The 18558-nt window shown below is 53.0% G+C and overlaps 1 protein-coding gene across 1 annotated transcript in view; it reads left to right on the forward strand.

Annotated features, from left to right (window-relative positions):
• The window catches only part of LOC144819788 (trypsin inhibitor ClTI-1-like), a 748451-nt gene that overhangs the window by 584895 nt on the left and 144998 nt on the right, over window positions 1-18558 (forward strand). The window contains exon 3 of the mRNA XM_078677535.1: window positions 4562-4671. Within this exon, the coding sequence (XP_078533661.1) occupies window positions 4562-4671 (110 nt within the window). The remainder of the gene's footprint in view (window positions 1-4561; window positions 4672-18558) is intronic.

Raw genomic sequence — 18558 nt, forward strand, 5'->3', positions numbered from 1 at the left:
TCCAGGCTCCGGAGTGGATTTTTATGACAACTGCTATGTGTGTTGGTCTGCAGTGTCTCCAGTTCCTGTCCCTGCAGGTCAGACTCAGCCTTTACACTTTGGCGCGTCGTGGCTCTGTGATGCTCCTTCCTGTCTGTTTCTTTTCCAGGGGCTGACGAGTTGGCCTTCTGGTCTATCCTGGTTGGGCAGCCGCAGCTCCTGGGGTTGCCAGGGTTTGAACCCAGGACCTCATACTTACGAAGCATGCGCTCTTCCACGGAGCTACATCCCATCCTGAGCGCTCATGGCTTCCCCGTAGGCTGGAGCTGTGAGGGTGGTTCGCTCTTTGCGGCGCCCATTCATTTCGTGGTTGGGACCTCAGTGACGGCTCCCTCGGGGCAGTGACGAAGGCTTGCACCATTCACTGCTGCCTATGCTGTTTCTTAGTCCCGCGCTGCTGGACGGCTTTGGGGTGTTAGGGTCCGTGGCTCCTTGCTCCGCCTTCTGCCCGGCTGCTAGGTGTCAGTGTCCTACTGCTGCAGGGGTTTGTGCCTGCGGCACTGTGCCTCGCCTTCTTGCTGCTGCCTCTGTGTGTGTTGGTTTCTTCAGGGTGTTGATGCGGCCTTGCCGGTGGGCTGCCGGTTTTAGTACTGTGGGACCGGGTTGGGCCTGGCGTCGGCTCGCCATCCTGTGTTTCTGTGCTGTGGTCTCCCTGCACGCATGTCTGTGTCCTTGTACACCGTGACTGGTGCTCATGTGGGCCGCTCCGGTGCCTTCGAGTCGAGTTCGCGCTCTATACCTGTTCCTACTCCCAGTTGGCTACTGCACTGTCAGTGTTTGCTTGGTCTCAGTGGGGTGGTTTGCTCAGGTCTTTTTCCCTGTGTCCGCCCACTCTGTACTGGCCCCAGTGTGTGGTGGGGTTCTTTTCCCCTGGTGCATGCATTGGTTCTGTTTGAGTGTGCGCTGTGGACTGCTGTGAGATCCCGTTCTTTTTTGGGGTGGGCGGGGCTTTTTGGCTTTCTCCTTCTTGGAAGTTTCTCATGTTCTCCCCATGTCTGCCACCGGCGGGCTTTGTTGGCTGTTGCTGGTTTTCTGCTGCGGAGCTCCTGCCTGGTGGTCTTTCTGGTGCCTCCTGCGGGCGGGGCGTGCGTTCTGCCACTGCCTCTTGGCTGTTTGTTGCTCGGCGCCTCCATCTTTTTGGGGTCGCTTCCTGATCATCTTGCCCTGCTAGTGGCTCCTTTCCCCCTATGCTCCTTTCGTTTGCTTCCCGGCCCCCTCTCTCTTTCTCTCCTGCTGGGCCGGGGGGTGTGCCTGGTGCCCGGTGGTGTACGGCTTGGTCCTGGCTCCTGGCCCGGTGGCGCCTCTGTTTTATGTGTGGTGCCGGTCCGCCCGCTCCTGTTCGGTTTTTAGCGGGTTGCCATGGCCTAGTTGGGTGGCGATGTCTCTTGGCGTTGCCAGGGGTTGTACCTGGAGCCTCCTGCTTGGGCTGCTTGCGCTCTGCTGCTGCTCTGCTTCCCCGCTTCTGCCCTAGTGTGTTGGTCTGCAGGGCTGGGGTTCTTGCCTGTTTGAGCTATTCCTCGTCCTTGGCTCCTGCCCTCCTGTATGTTCCGGGTGGCTGGGCTGGTGTGCTGGGGTGTGCGATGCTGCCGGTGTTTTGGTTCACCGTGTGGGCTGTCTTTTTTGGCTTATCTCTCCTGTGGTGGCCTGGTCACCGGTTCAGCTCTCTGCCTCAGCGGCCTCCTGCTTCCAGGTTGCCTCGGGCTGCCGGGGCTGGCGCTGCGCCTCCGCTGCCACTTGCTGCAGGTCTGTGCCACCTTGTCCCCTTGGTGCTTTTCCTTCCTGGGCTTCTGTGTTGTGCTCCGCTGGGTGTCTCTGGGCTTTGTTGCTCTTCGTCTTTTTGCCTCTGAGGGGCGTGGCCTCCCTCTGTGGTGTGCCTGGGGTTCGTGGTCCTCTCTTGGCTGTCGGGTTGCTTGTGCTTGCCTTTTCTTGCACTCTTGGTCCTGCCGGAGTCTGCCCGTTTTGGGCTATTTCTGCGCGTTCCTGCTCCTTGGGTGTTGTTGGTGCTGTGCTCTGGCCTGGAGTGGGCTGGGTCCCTGGGTTGGCTCTCCCGGGGGTCCTTGCCTGTGCGGCTGGCTCTGTTCCTCTGCGGGCTTCCGGTTCGGCTGGTTGGATGCCCTGCTCGGCTGTGCCGTGGGTTCTTGTGGCCTCTCTTCGGGGTAGCTCGTTCTGTCCGCTGGTATGCAGTGTCCCCTTCATTTCTGGGGTCTGGCCTTCCTGGGGTTCCAGTGCTGGCATGTGCTGGGGGGCTTCTTGCCCTGTTGCTGCCTCCTCTTGCTGCTATTGTGTTCTCCTTGCACCTTTCTGGGGCTTCCGGTTTGTGTTCCGGGCCCTCCTGTGTGCTCGGGTTACTTTGTGGGGGGATGGCTGCGTGCTGTCTTCTGCTTCTTGCCTCTTTCGTGCTGGGTGCTGTTGTTTTTGGTTGCTCCTGGCTCTGGCGATGGCTGTTCCTCGCTTCTGGGGTTTTCCTTGGTGTTGCCTTGTGTTCCCCTGCTTCTGCGGTGCCCCTGCTGGTTTCCTGGGCTTGCCTGCGGCTTCTTACGGTGGGTCCTGGTCACCCCTCCTGTTTCCACTAGCGCTCCTGCTCTCACTTGGTCTCTGTCGTTCCGCTTGGTCGGGCCTGGTTTCTTCCTGGTTGGGGTTACCTGGGGTGCCCGTGGCTGTCGACTTCTCGGGCTGGTGGGGTTGGGCCCACCTCTCCCTTTCCTTTGCGTCCCCCCCTGGGGTGTGTTTTCAGTGGTGGTTCGCGTTTTTGGCTCTCTGGCGTTCGGGCCTCTTCTGTTTGGGGGCTGGCTCTCTTTTGCTGTTGCTGTGTCCCTGGCTTGGCACCGGTTGTCCCCTCTTTTGGTCTGCTGGGGCTTTCCGGTTTCTGCTGGTTTTGGGGCGTGTGTTGGTTGCCTTTCCTTTGGGGGTGCGTCCCAGCCTGTGCTCTCTCTGTGGGTCCTGGCGAGGTGCTCTCTTGGTTTCAGGCCATGTTCTGGTGAGTCTATCTGGGCCTGCTCCTGCCGGCAGTACTCTTCCCGGGCTTGGTTCGCCTCTGGTTGAGTGTCCTTGTTTCTGCCTGGTTCCTGGGGTTACGTTGAGTGCTGTTGGGCTTTGGTTTCCCTTTTGCTCCTGTCTGGCTGTCCGCTCTCTTTTTTTCTCCTGGGCTGCGGGTCCCTTGTCCGGTCCTGTGTGGGTCCTGGGGTTCGGTGCTTCTGGATTGGCATGTCCTGGGTTGCCTCCTATTGCTCCTGGTCTGCGGGCTTCCTTCTGGTTTGGTGGCTTTGCCCTCTGCCTTCTATTCTTCCTCCGGTTCTCACTTTAGCGGTTTCCTGTGTTTGTTCTTTCTTCCGGCCTTCTGTTTGGTCCGGCGTTGGGGTGCAGGGATCTCGTTCGGCCACCCGGCCGTTTTCCTTTGCCCTGGGCTCTGCGTGGGTTTCTTCCAGGGTCTGGTTAGGCCTGTGGGTCCTCCTGCCTTGGCGGGTTGCTGGGCTCTGGTCCTGGCTTCCTGGTTCCTTGAGCCTTTGTTGTCTTCGTTTTTTTGCTGTCTCTTAGCTCCTCTTCAGCGTTGGCTGGGGTCAAGCCTGGTGGGACCTCTGTGTTGCGGTTCCGGTTCCGGTTCGGTTCCGGATTGCTTCCTCTGCTCTGCCAGTTTTGGGTTTTTTGGCCTCCTGGTATGGTTGGTGGTTTTTCTTCTCTGTGGGGGTTTTGGCCTCCTGGGGTTTCGGGTCTCTGTCTCCCTCCCTGTCCTTTTCAGTCTGGTTGCGGCCTGGCTCCTGTTCTGCTCCATTGCTTGCTTGGGGCTGCGCCCTGTTGCCTGGACTGGGTTTCTTTCTTTGGCCTTCTCCAGGCCGGTCAGGGTTTTCTTCTCTGGTTGGTAGCCTCCTTTTTGTGGTCCTGGCCTTCTGTTTTTTTCTTGGTCGTCTCCGGTCTTTGTTTTGGGCCCTGCTGTCCTGTTCCGGGTTGCTGGCCGGGGGCTTCCTGCGGTCTTCCCATCCTCCTTCTCGGTGCTCCCTTGGGTTGCTGCCTTTGGTGTGGTTTCCTGGGTGTGCTTGAGGTTTGGGAAGGCCTGTTTTCTGCTTTGGTATTTCTCCAATATGTGAATGAATGGGACGAGGACATAAGGGACCTGGGGGTAATGCTCTATTACTTACCGGTAATCTTCATTACTCCGGGTCCCGTTGTCCTCCTCCCATTCATACGACCCTCCCTCCCTAACGGGCGGCTGGCCTTCCTATCTGGGCTTGGTTGTACAGACAGGATGCTGGGTAAGTACTGCTTATGTACTCCCAGTGGGAGGGGCAGTATTAGGGTCCCAGCATGCCTCTGCTCTTTTTTTCTGTCGGGAGATGGTTATCTCCAATATGTTAATGAATGGGACGAAGACAACGGGACCCGGAATAATGAAGATTACCGGTAAGTAATAGAGCATGTATCTGTGCATTGCTGATTGAAGTAATCCCTACACATTATCATGTGCCTTACGTTTCTGTTGAATAATTACAGAATATCTGTCATGCATTTGCATTCCTTTTCTCCTAAGCCACATTGTGAAGACTATGGATTGCCAGGCTGTCCAAAGAATTTGAACCCAGTTTGTGGAACGGATGGAAAGACATATTCCAATGAGTGCTTGCTCTGCGAAGCAGTCAAGTAAGTTTGCTTTAATATACCTTTTACAAAATCTCATAACTAATAGAGTGACATCTGTACCATGACCACCACCAACGTATATCTTTAATGAAATACCAATTTCCTACAACCGATATGTTAAGTTGTGTATCCCGTCATGCTTTCATGACAATTGAAAATATTGACTGATTTGAATCATTATTTCTAATCTTTTTTATGGTTTCCAATGTTCCTATGGTTCAGTTTCATATTTAGATGCAATTGGTTCAGATTTAGATATTGCTTGCTAATGTCTTCTGGTTGGAGACCTATTGATGTACACTTTGTACAGCTGTTTTCACTTTTAACCAAAGAGTTCCTTACCAAATCGAAACAAAACAAAAGCTGCTGTCCTGTTATTTTTTACTTGTGGTGTGCTAAATGCCATAGTGCTTACTTGCCCTACATAGAGCACGAAGACATATTATGACCCATGGATTATAGTTCAGCAGTATGGCAGTATTATCTGGGTGGGAGCACTCCTATATAGTTAATGCCTGGGGCTTCTCCACTATCAATAACAACCTGTGGATAATTTTATTATTGTAAATCAGACCCTTAAACTTTGGGTTGAACATTGATTTTCTTGGTACTGTTAAATGAAAAGTTACAAGAAGCAAACCGATAGGATTGTTTTGGTGGTCAAAGTTTGCCAATTTTGACCTTAAGAAATGCATTGTAGGGAATGATTGGGGGCTCACATAATTGAAATAGAAAAGGGTGAGAAGATTTGAATCACAATGTAAATCATGTAGTGACAGTGGCATATCAAATTGTGTGTATTTTGGTGAGTTCTAAGGTGGTTTTGCCCAGTGAAAATACTAATCCCTCTGCGAGTCAGGATTTAATTAACCGTTTTTGAGAGAAAACCATTTTCTCTGATGATTTTGTCATGGGAATTATAGAAAGTTGTCCAGACGCTAAAAAATAAAGACACGTGACTAATCTTTACAAGCGTCTTCCTAATGTGAGCAAAAAATCTGATGTGCTGAGTGAAACATACTTTATTACAGCAGCAGGTGTCTGTTAGTTGATTCACCAGTCTTGTGCTGTAGCTTAACCAGTGAATTCTAATTTAGGTCATTTATATTTATATTTGTGACAAATGTGAGGAACTCGTGAATGCCATAATGCTTGAATAGGAGCTGCAGAATTTAAAGTTTTTCAATGGAGCAGACTGCAATACTTGATGGTGCAGAACTACTGGCAATGTGCATTTTCTAAGAAGCCAAACATATCCTCCTGAGGAGTCCCCCACAGGGCGAGATGCCCATGACTACTCTGGTAAATGATGCCACTCATGCTCAACAAGATAACCGAGGCTCAGGCTGTCAGCTCTGTCATTCAGAGACCCCGCCAGGCAATTGGGTGTCAACCAGATCTCTTGAGGGTTTTTCTGCTCAGAACCACAGCTGAAATACCTCATGACAACGGAGTTGAGACCATATCCCTCCTTGTGTGTTTATATACCACATAATTTGCTATTGTCCATCAGAATGTGGACAGACTAACCAAAAGGGAGTGAAGGAAGGCCTTGAGGACCAGCCGAGTTGCACACAGCTGCTGCAGGTGATCTGTAGCACCTGCTCCCTTGGAGATCAGAAGGCCCTGATGTCCAAATCTTCCAGTTCGACTCCCCACCCTAGGGAGGAGGCATCAGTCACTACTGCGGCCACTGCTAGAGGAGGGAGGACAGAAAGACATCCCACAAGGAAGATTCCCAGATCAGACCACATCAGCTGTAGTGTCCCAGCATGACACAATTGGTGTCTGACAAATCTACCCGTGCATGAAGAGGCACCTCTGCGAATCCCTCTTGTACCAATGTATGTGCCTTACCAGGAGAATACAGGAGGCCAGTAGACCTAGCAGGTGTAAGTCCATCTGGACTGGAACTCGTGAGCCTTCCTGGAAGAATGAAACCATCTTTCGGATGTATGGATCCTCTGAGGAGGAGGTAAGGTGCAAAGAAAGGTAGTATCCAGAACTGCCTTACAAATAGTAGACATTGGGGGGGGGGGCGGGCTCCGGGTGAGATTTGGGCCAGTTGATTGAAAAGCCTAGGTTTTATAGCAGAGCTGCCCTTGACTGCACATGATGTGTTACCACCTCTAACAACTCAACTTTTTTTAGCATGTCGTCCAGATACAGGAACGCTGAAATCCCTGGTGGTCTGAGTTGTTCCGCAACTACCACCATGACCTTTGTGGAGATCTGAGGTGCTGATGTCAAGCGGCATGGGAGAACAATGAATTGATAATGGATGAAGCCGACTAAAAAACAGAGGTACAATGCAAGTGCAGGATCGGAACGTGAAAATACACGTCCTCCAAATCTAGTGACAATAGTTTTCCACTTCCAACGCCAACAGGACCTGAGCATAGGTCAGCATCTTGTACATTTCCTTCATGAGGTAACAGTTTAAGGTCCTGAGGTCTAGGATTGAAAGCAGACCACCGTCTGTCTTGAGTACAAGGAAGTATCACAAATAGTGTCCTTGCCCGATTTCTCACTCCAGCATTAACTCTACTGTTCCTTCAGGAGCAGCGCTGCCACCTCCTTCGGCAAGACGTAAACATGATCTTCATATAGGAGAGAAGGCTGGGGAGGGATGGGAGAGGTGTCCTGTAGGAAAGATAGGCATACCTCCTTTAAACTATCTGTAGGAGCTACTGGTCTGAAGTAATTGCCTATATACTCCTGATACTCTGGTGAGAGCAAACTAGTAATGCTTTTCTGGTAGTGTGGGAGAGGAGAAGGAGAAGGAGAAGGAGGAGACTTGATGCTGGATGCTTTGACCCTCAACCCTTGCCTCTGCCCCAATATTGTATGACCAAGTGATTTTAGGGCTGCTGCAACTGTGGCTCACTAGACTGCTTTGGATGGAATCAAAAGTGGCTTGAGAAGCCAGAAGGCAACAGATCTACCTAAAACCCCACTGAGGGTGTTGATTTTGAGGCGCTAGGTTTCCAGCCATAGGTTTTCAATGCTTAAACCTCTCCTATGCAGTATTGGCTACAGCTACAAACTAGAGGATGCCATCAAAGAAGTAGTCCATGGAAGTGCCTTGCACATCTGTTGGGAAATTTGACGTGCAAAGCCAAGCATGGCAGTGCACCACCGCAGAGAACTCCATAGCGCGAGCAACTGAGTCACTAGTATCCAGGGCTGACTTGATGCTGTGCGACATACTAGGCATAGTTAATGAGTCTGAAAAATATCTGGGACATGAAATATAACTAGTTAGGCTGTGTCCTTAGGGCATGGGCATATTTTACCAAAAGGCAGATGGTGTTGTGAGATTTCAGCTCCATACTGCCCACAGAGAAAACATTTTAGCTCCAAGCCTACAGGTGCCTTGACCTCCTGTCTAACAGAGTTGATGGGAAAGTTCCTAGGACCTGTCCCAAAGAGCTGTCTGACGCTTTGCAACTCCTGATCCTGAGCCAGTGTGCCACCGGAGCACCAGAACACCCACTGCTGCTCCTGCTAGGAACCAGTGGAAGCAGAGGGAGCCACAGGAGCCGCAAGACCTGTTAAGTGCGGCGGAGCACAGGAGCAAACCACTGTTGCTGCTGCTGAGAAGCGGCAGGAGCTGCGGGAGCCACGGAGGCCATGGGAACCGTGAAGTGCCGCACACTAGGCAGTGGGCAGCAAGCTGTAAGCTTTGGCAGCGTTGTTGGCGGGGGGCATCTCATTGGGGTGCCACGTCGAGCCCCGGAGCCTCCAGCATAAGGGGAAATCAGGGCATGACCAGCTCTCACCTGCGTACCCTGCCTAGCTGGCATTTCCTTCCATCTTCCAGATTTCACCCAGCCCAAGCAGGAGTTACGCAGGCTGGTGGATCAAACCTGGTCACTTATACATTGATTACTAGAATTCTGCCTCAAGGTACGTCGGACATCAGGAAAGCAGTGTGAGCTGCAGCAGAGGGCTGTAACCCAGAGAATCCAGCAGAGAATAGCAGCAGAACTGGTGACTAGCGACTGGTGGCAGGGGGCGCAGTGCAGTTGACCGGCAGGCCAGCGTGGGGGAATTACCAGAACTCCAACTACCAACTTCTCCTACCGAAGAAAGATCTCTAGAGACCTCCAGAGACCACCTAGCCCAGCGCAGGATGGCAAGTCGGGTTAAAAGTAATTCACAAAGTAGCGGCCAGAGCTCCAGGCTACAAAGTACATAATCAATTCGACTTCTGTGCCGCCCGTTGTCAAACGTCATTTCCCCATGCTTATCACTTGAGGTCCTCCCGTTAAGTGCTCTTAGACCTTTTTCAAGACACATAGCATTTAAACCAATCACATCCTCTGTCCATCTGACAACTGGTTTCAACTCTAGTTTGGGCACACCCCATTGCCAATCCACATCATCACCAAGAAAGTTCTCATCTATGGCTAGGGGTTCAAATGTTCGATTGAAATCACCTGCAATGATAGTGTTTTTGTCTTGGGAGTAATTCTCAAGTAGGGAACCCAAGGCCGCTAAAACCTCTAGCCTCCCATCCCTGGAGCTCCTTACATATACATTGTAGACATCAATCAAACCCAAAGTATCCGAGGTCAATCTGATTAGTTGGATGTCATTGTGGCTAGTGTCGATTACTTTAACGATCAGTTTCAATGACTGGCGGACCCAGATGGTAAGACCACCCATAGGTCTCCCCTTAGGACCCTTTAGTGCAGGCACCAAATAATTCAGGTAACCTTGTGTAAAAGATGGATCACAGCACCAGGTTTCCTGAAATATACACAGGTCAAAAGAATTGATAAAAGAAACCCAGTCACCAGAGTCAAGTTTTGAGGTGAGACCAGCAATGTTCCATGAGAGAAGTTTCACCCCGATATCCTTATTGCCATCCAGGGGCTTGGGTAGAGATGCAGCCTCATTAGCCACTGGTAGATCTTGAACGACCATGCTTTGTAAGTCAATGTGGTGGTTAAAGTGGATAACATTCTTGTTCGTGGACACAAGTTCCAAATTTTCCCTGGCTAAAGGAGCCACATCCCTTTTTGACCTTTTGTCATTGGTAGAGGGGTAGGAATTTACACTCTCAACAGCTGGCTGCAAATGTAGGCTATCAGGATAAACAACACTCAATTCAGGCCCAAAAACCTTGTTTCTTCTCAATGGGAACATACACTCATTTCCAGCAGATGACCTTTCTGTCCCACTAGCAACTGTCTGGCGAAGTGATGGTTGTCAATCGATGTCATTTAGGCCAGAATCAGCCTTCCCTCTCATACGTTCAGGGATGACAGGGATAGGCATTACAGTATGGGGGCATGTTTTCCTTAGCTGTATCTGGGTTTGCGACGGACCACTACATCTAAATTCCAAGGTAAAGAGATTTTCTGCAAGGAAAGGGGATTTCATTGTTAGCTCTATAGAGTCACTGACTAGATCAGGGCGGCTCAATCTTCTCGCCTCTACGATGTCTTCCCTGATCACCGAACGGCATCCTCTGACATAGCGCAGCCAATGAATTGCTTTGTTAGTCAGAGAATCCGGGTGTTCTCTTTTTCCATATATTGTATTTGTTAATTTTGAAACATTAGTCATATATATGATATTTTTGTTTTTATTAAGGTCAGATTTGTAATGGCGATTCATTTTCATACCTACCCCTTGGGTTAGTGAACCATCAGTCATATTGGGTGAGGCTGATTGAGGCGCAACTGGGCTCTTAGCAGTTTGGCTGGGCAATAAACCCTTCCCATTGCTTTTAAGGCTTCGGGGAGGTGGGCCATTGTCCCTCCCTTTTTGCACAGAGCTTCTAGGGCCAGATGTAGGTGGCCAATTACTGGTCGGTAACGGCCGAATTCGGCCGTTACCGACCGGTATTTGGCTACCGAGATGTAGGGGGACTGTAACGCTGCAAATCGGTAATTTTACCGGTCGGTAAATTTACCGACCGGTATATTTACCGACCGGTAAAATTACCGACCGGTATATTTACCGACCGTTAAAATTGATATGTAGGTGGGACTCTTCTGAGTCCCACAAGGCCTACAAAATCGGTATTTTACCATCAAATTGTATTTGATGTTAAAATACCGATTCAGGTGTGCATGCACATGTGTGCATGCACACCTGTGCCATATGACAGGCAGACCTGCCCTTAGGGCAGGTATGCCTGCCATATGGCCCCCGAACCTTTTTTGGGGGTGCCAGAGGGTGTCAAAGTGACACCCCCTGCACCCTTGTCAAAATCGGTATTTACCGATCGGTAAATACCGACCGGTAATGCCCCATTCATTCCTATGGGCTTCAAAGCCCATAGGAATGAATGGAGCATTACCGGTCGGTATTTACCGATTCGGTAAATACAGATATTTACCGATCGGTAAATTGGAACATCTGGATGTTCCTACATACCCCCCCTTCTTATTTACCGATTCTTATTTACCGAATCGGTAAAATTCGGTAAATAAGAATCGGTAAATAAGTTTTACCTACATCTGGGCCCTAGTGTTTAAATCTGTTACTTTCCCCATTGTCTTGGTGTTAGATTGATTTTCCCATCTACATTGGGGAACTTTACTGACATCGTCAATTCTCCCAGGGATTGGATTACAAATTTGCTGCCCCACTTTGATTTTTGGATTTAATATAGCCATATCTTTTTCACAGATCTGAGTGGTTAGGTTAACAATTAATGACCTCAGTGCCTCTATTTCATCTTTTAATAAAATAACCAAATTGGATAGAGTACCAATATCCATGGGTGATGACTTGCCCCTGGCACAAGAGTTATTGGTGGAAGGGGGAGGCTCATTATGAACCTCTGCTAAAACTGCAAACCTGTTTCCTAGAAGAATATGAGGAGCTATTATAGTTTGCTCAGTGTCGCATTCAGGATCAACAGGGTTAGACCCTGCCACAGGAGTAGGAGATTCGCTCAGCTCATTAGGGGATACCTCTAGAAGGATGTCTACATTTTCCTGGGTTTTCTGCTTCCGTTTGGCTTTAAACATAGCCGGTATTTTTGGTAGCTCATTGGAAACATTAATTATGGCCGGGTTGACCCCAGCCTTGTCTAACTCAGGATACACAGTTTGATTAGTGTCGAGGATTTCCCTACACTCCTCCACAAGTATATCAATGCGATCAATTACATCATTAGTGGCAGAGTGATTCGCCCTTTTGCCTAATCTTTTCGTAGCTTTTGGACATTGTCTGGCCCATTTCCCCCTCCATCAATTTTCGTATCCCCATGCAGCCTGTGGATGTAGGATGGGTGGCTGTAGTGTTATAATGTTCTGAAGTCCAATTTTAGCCCAGTATTTGATAGGGGATCTAATCTCTTACTGTTATTTATCAAGATGTTAACTATGTGGCCCGGCCCGTCCTCCTCCGTCCCCGGACGGCCACAGACGGCCCGCCCTTTGTCCGTGCTTCGTCCGGCGTTGCTCCCGCTCTGCGTCTACCTGACGTTGTTATGAGCACCGGAGGGCGGGTGGGCGTGCCTCCATGGTGAGCAGGTCGCGCACGGGCTCCTGGGCAATGGAATCCCGTGCGACTTTCAGGCGGGTGGTGCTGGCTCCTCCGGGAGCGGGGACTGCCTCCTTGCACTTCGGCACTGCTGGCGCTGCGGGACCCGCGGCAGCGGGTCCGGCGAGGTGTTATGAGCACCGGAGGGCGGGTGGGCGTGCCTCCATGGTGAGCAGGTCGCGCACGGGCTCCTGGGCAATGGAGTCCCGTGCGACTATCAGGCGGGTGGTGCTGGCACCTCCGGGAGCGGGGACTGCCTCCTTGCACTTTGGCACTGCTGGCGCTGCGGTACCCGCGGCAGCGGGTCCAGCGAGGTGTTATGAGCACCGGAGGGCGGGTGGGCGTGCCTCCGTGGTGAGCAGGTCGCGCACGGGCTCCTGGGCAATGGAGTCCCGTGCGACTTTCAGGCGGGTGGTGCTGGCTCCTCCGGGAGCGGGGACTGCCTCCTTGCACTTCGGCACTGCTTGCGCTGCGGGACCCGCGGTAGCGGGTACGGCGAGGTGTTATGAGCACCGGAGGGCGGGTGGGCGTACCTCCGTGGTGAGCAGGTCCCGCACGGGCTCCTGGGCAATGGAGTCCCGTGCGACTTTCAGGCGGGTGGTGCTGGCTCCTCCGGGAGCGGGGACTGCCTCCTTGCACTTCGGCACTGCTGGCGCTGCGGGACCCGCGGCAGCGGGTCCGGCGAGGTGTTATGAGCACCGGAGGGCGGGTGGGCGTGCCTCCGTGGTGAGCAGGTCACCCACGGGCTCCTGGGCAATGGAGTCCCGTGCGACTTTCAGGCGGGTGGTGCTGGCTCCTCCGGGAGCGGGGACTGCCTCCTTGCACTTCGGCACTGCTGGCGCTGCGGGACCCGCGGCAGCGGGTCCGGCGAGGTGTTATGAGCACCGGAGGGCAGGTGGGCGTGCCTCCGTGGTGAGCAGGTCGCGCACGGGCTCGTGGGCAATGGAGTCCCGTGCGACTTTCAGGCGGGTGGTGCTGGCTCCTCCGGGAGCGGGGACTGCCTCCTTGCACTTCGGCACTGCTGGCGCTGCGGGATCCCTGGTGGAAAGTAACTGGGAAGCATGGTCTGGAGTGGAGAGGCTGTCAGCCTATTCAAGCACATCAGTACCTGCTCCGGCTATGGGTGAAGACCGGGTTGGGGCTTTCAGAACATTCCCCACCATGAGGTCCGAAAGGCAAAGGGGCCAGCCTTTGGCGCCAACGTGCAAGATCAAATGCAACAGGAACATAAGGTCAAGAAATAAAGACCTGGTAGCTCTTTCTGAGGATGCAGTAGGTTCCTCTGGCCCCGGCCCATCCCAGCAGCTACCCGGACCCTCCATTGACAGGAGATCACCCTGGGGGGCCTTCATCATACCTTTTCCAACCAAAAATCTATTCAAAATTCTATTTCCTAAAAGATGCAACATCATCTATATTCTCTTCCAGTGGCAAAATTCAAGGCTTACAAGATTCACTTCTCCCTCTAAAATTGACTAATGAATTCGCTATGGTACAAGCCAGTGCGGAAATTCCCACGAACCAACAAGCGGTCGTCCCACAAACACCGGAATTTTTTTCGAACTTAACAAAATTGATTCACAAATAGGAGTGGAGGAATGGAAATGAAAGTAGAGGAGCGAGCCAGCTCTCCAACCCTAGTCGCCCACGTCTCTCCCTGCTTGCTTTCTAGGCAACCGACCCACCGGTTAGCCCCCCTGCCCACACCCAAACAATGGGCAGCTCCCCTAGTCTCCCATCATTTTTGGAACCACATCAAACGAGCCAGACAAGCACAATGAAATTCAAGTAGCACAACTAGTGCAATCGGCAGCGGGATCAGATAGTAAGTGGTCAGTTTCAGCGCATGATGCCAAAACTGAGCCCCAACAAAATCAACCACTTGCAAGACACCTCCAAAAGCCCGCTCAAGATCAGCCCTTACAGTCACAAGCCATCAAGGTTGTGAAGGCCCTCTTGGAAACCACAATGGGAGGTACGGCAGAGACCTCAAAAGGGACCTCTGAAGCATGGTGGGTACGACGCCCTCTCTTACCTAGGATCCCAGGAATGGGCCGAACTAGTCACCTCCTACACTTTGGACACTCTTGAAAAAACGCCATTGTCCATGGCCAGAATTGGTATCGAACAAGGGATGGATAATAAACAAGCAAAAAACACACCGATTCCATGGCATAGCCCCTTAAGCCTCACCTTGGACTCCACAAGCCGAACCGAAAGCCAAGAACAGAACACATGGGATACTCTACTAAACACTATGCAACACATTGTTGATGTGCTACCCTTTCAGTCTGACAAAATAGACCTGCAATTGTCACTACTTGACACCCTGGCTGTCTTTGTAGGGGGGATAGATGAAAATCTGGGGCAATTAAACTTACTAATCAGCGGAGCCCAGCAGGAGGTCAAACTGAACTGCAGCTGCAGTCCCTTCATTGACAAACTGTCATTACGTCCCTCAATTGCATCAACACTCATAGAGGGCTTGCCAAAGGGCCTAAATCATGAAAAAGCCACAGCAAATCTAGACAAAACAGCGCCCAAGGGTCTATTAAAAAAGGATCCTGTAGTCAAAAACACTACTGTCTCAAACCAATTGAGCTGCCCAGGGTGCAGTCAGGCCTCTGGGATTCATCAGCCACAAAAGGAACAAACTACAGCTCAAAACGCCAAGCAACGTCGCCAACTTGGGAGAAAAGGCCGCAATAAAACAACATTCCTAAGTCACACAAAAGTATATCCCCTCTTTGTCATAAAAATACAACAGCAAAAGATAACCACACCTGACACTACAGCACAAGTTTCAACAGCTCATGAAAGAATAAGTCAGCCAAAGGAAACTTTGTCCACAGCAGCCAAGAAAGTGGCACAAATGGCAACAGCTCCGCTCTGGCAGATTCGGCGTTAGTAGGCTATCCAACTGGTACTCCAGACATCAGAAAAGACGCAATCGGACAGAATAAAGAAGACAGTAACAACAGTCGACTCTTATTGTTAACAGAAGATAGGGGGAACCCTCATACGCAGGGACCAAATCAGACTCAGGCATTAACAAAAACACTGACCTCACACAGGGGAAATCTATGGGACAAGGTAACCTCAAACTCACCATCGTTACATCTACAGAGCCACCATCATAACACAACTATCAGGGGGCTGGCTACGCGCGCAATGGCGGAGGACGCGCTAAGGTAGAGCTCTGTGCCGAGCTCCCCTTCCCTGGGCCAATTCTCCGCCAAATTTGCCTGCAGCCGCCAGTAACTTCAAGCGGACCCTCACGGAGCGATAATCGGCACCTGGGCCGACTTTGTCTGTGAAGACCCGGCGCGGCTGGCACCGGTTTTCCTGCGGCCCGCTTGCGGGGCCGGCAACTCCCGGACCGGCGGGGCGACCACGAGAGGCCGCGGCTCGGGCCTACCGAGTAGGCCCCGAAAATCAGACGCCGGCCCGGACAGGGGCGGGCCCCCCAGAGACCGCAGCTGAGAAGCAGAGGAACCCTAGCTGCCGGAGGTCGTACCCGGCGCGCTGCTGCCCACCTGCCAGGGGCCTGATCAGAAGGTGGAACGTACACCATACCGCACCCGTCCCACCGCTGCGCTGCTGGGAGCCCGGAGGTGAGTCGCCATTGCTTGGCTGAGAGGAGACGCACGTGGTGGAGCTGCGACCCTGAGCTGGCGACCGGAGACCCAGCGCGGCCTGCGGCGATCCCTCCAGTGGCCCCCGGAGAGGACTGTGCCTTCCACAACTGGCGGAGGGGACGCGGAGGCGCGGGATCCAGGATTGACTAATAGGCCCCAGCCTGCAACACCCGCCCTGCAGCGAGCGGCCTCCCCGGAGGCCGCCACCGACCTAGGGGAACCTTTGGGCGGCTGGGGGCCCGGATTGCGGAGTGAGCCTGCCTGGCCCCCTCACACCCGTGAAAAGGGTGACAGAAACCCCAGGAAGACCTAACGGAGCGACTGGGACGGACCCCCGGGCCTACGCAGAGAAGCTGCCGGGTGGCGGCCGGTGCCGCTTGCGCCCTGCGGGCCCCCCCCTCGGACTTTGTGACCGCAGTCCAGCCGAGCAAATTGACCGTTGGGCGGCTGCAGCTGGCAGACCGACTGGTCCCCTGCGCAGGGGGCCCGCAACACCGCGAGTGGCATAACTTTCCATGTCCCAGGCCCACATCGAGAGCGGGACGGCGGGGGCAGACCTGGGGCAGTGAGAGGCAGGGTCCAGGCTGGCGACCCTCGACGAGAGCACCACCGGAGGAAGCTGCTGATTCGAACCCAGAGACGACCTGGTGAGGGAAGCGAGTGGGGAACTGGCGGACTGCTTAAGAGACGCTGCCTGGCACACGGGCCTGCCGCGGGAACACCCCTCTCCCGCGCCATCTGGAAGACAGGCAGGGCGGCTCCGCACATGTCCGGCGGAGTGAGGACGCGTACTGGGACAGGGGGAGCCCCGCCGAAAGGAAGAACAGGCAAGTCGCAGAGCAAGATGGCCGTCGATCAGGTAACTGCGCGGCTGGATAGCGTGCTCGCGGCTATGGAGCGCATGGAACAGTCGCTGCAGCAGACCAGATCATCCCTGGAGTCAAAAATAGACAGTGTCGCGATTGACCTCACCCACCTGCGAGACGACCACAGGAAACTAACCGACCGGACCAAGACACTGGAAGGAGTGGTGAAAGAACTTGAACCCAAAGTCACTCAGACGGACAAGCTAGTGCAGGACCTTCTAAATAGAGTGGACTTCTTGGAAGACAGGGCTGAGGATGCAGAAGGAAGGGCGAGACGCAATAACATTAGACTTGTGGGGGTCCCGGAAAATTGGGAAGGGAACCGACCAGCACAACGAGTGGAGGACTGGCTCAGGGATCTACTACCCACGGGCACACTTTCGCCGCACTTCGTAGTGGAGAGGGCGCACAGAGTCCCAACGAGGCCCCGCACCACAGGCATGAATCCTAGGCCACTCCTTTTCAGGATCCTCAATTATAGGGACGGAGACACGGTGCTGCGGGAAACCCGACGGCTTGGGGAAGTCCGCATAGACAATGCCAACATAATGTTTTTCCCGGACTACACTGTCCAAGTGCAACGTCAACGGCACGATTTCCTAGAGGCCAAGCGGAGACTCAGAGACGCGGGCTTAAAGTATTCCCTCCTCTTTCCTGCCAAGCTAAGAGTGGTGGAGCGGGACAAAACCTACTTCTTTAACACTCCTGAAGAGGTCTGTGAATGGCTGGACAGCGGCATAGAAACAACGCCACGGCAGGCACCAGGGAACGGGACGAGGCCGAGAGCACGAGGACCGCGACGCCGCCGTGGGAACAGAGGTCAGCAGAATAGGCGCCCGGAGGAAACATCACGCCACTCCCCGCCAGCAGATCAAATGCTCGAGGAACAACGAGATGCGCTCCGCAGAATCTCCCAATTGAGCAATTCGCCAGGATCGGAGGTCGCTCTGGACCCTGGCCAGCAGATAATCCCTAGCGATGATGAGGCCATTTATGGGATACCGGACTCCCAGGTATCTGTGGAACTTCCAGAGGTCACGCCGCAGACGGCGGACATGCTCCACTGATGGCGCTTCCACACAGATCGAATGCCCTGTTGCACCGACGGGGATGGAGCAGTGATTGAAGGGACAGCCGGACGAGCTGCACTCTGGTCTTCTGCCGGACTGGCTCCCAGGGCCTGGGCGGTAGTTGGCTTGTTCTTCACACAGTGAGTACTTCCCCCAGACTCCTGGCCCTCGAGGGGGCGGGAGGGTGGCGGAACAGTATTGCCATGATTGCCCCTCCTCACCCCCCTGGTCTGTGTCACCGCCTTCCCCAGCTTTGCTAACTGATCGGGGGATGCAGTAACCCCCCAACACCGCATGACTTTTTCACACTGAATTAACGGTGGGTCGGTGGGCATATACTCACCCACTACATAGACTGGCCGAGAGGTGGGTCCCCTCATGGGACTGTCGACGCCAGGACCTGGTGCATTGATTATGGCTACATGTACACTACCACATACGGCCCAGGGAAGGGCTCTGATCTTCCTTATCATATACCTAATTGAACCGTCCGGACCGTGATTAGCACACGATCCCCCCAGACTTGAAAAGTTGTCCCTCTCCTTTTGAGGATATGGACGGTGGCCCGTTTCGCTACTGCCCTTTTGGTATTTTAGGGGAGTTTCCCCATTGTTGGTTTTTGCTGCGAATTGTTTTTTTCCCCTTTATTGATGTCTTCCTGAAATTTATGTGTGTAGTGGGGGGTTGTCCATGGGAGAATTGAAGGAGGGAGCACGGTGGAGGGGCGCTAGGCGGGTGTTTGTGGGGGCGGAGGAGGGGAGCATACTATGGCATGATGACGACGAACAACATATGCACCTGGAA

Source organism: Lissotriton helveticus, chromosome 2_1, assembly GCF_964261635.1.
Source record: "Lissotriton helveticus chromosome 2_1, aLisHel1.1, whole genome shotgun sequence".
NCBI classification, from domain to species: Eukaryota; Metazoa; Chordata; class Amphibia; order Caudata; family Salamandridae; genus Lissotriton; species Lissotriton helveticus.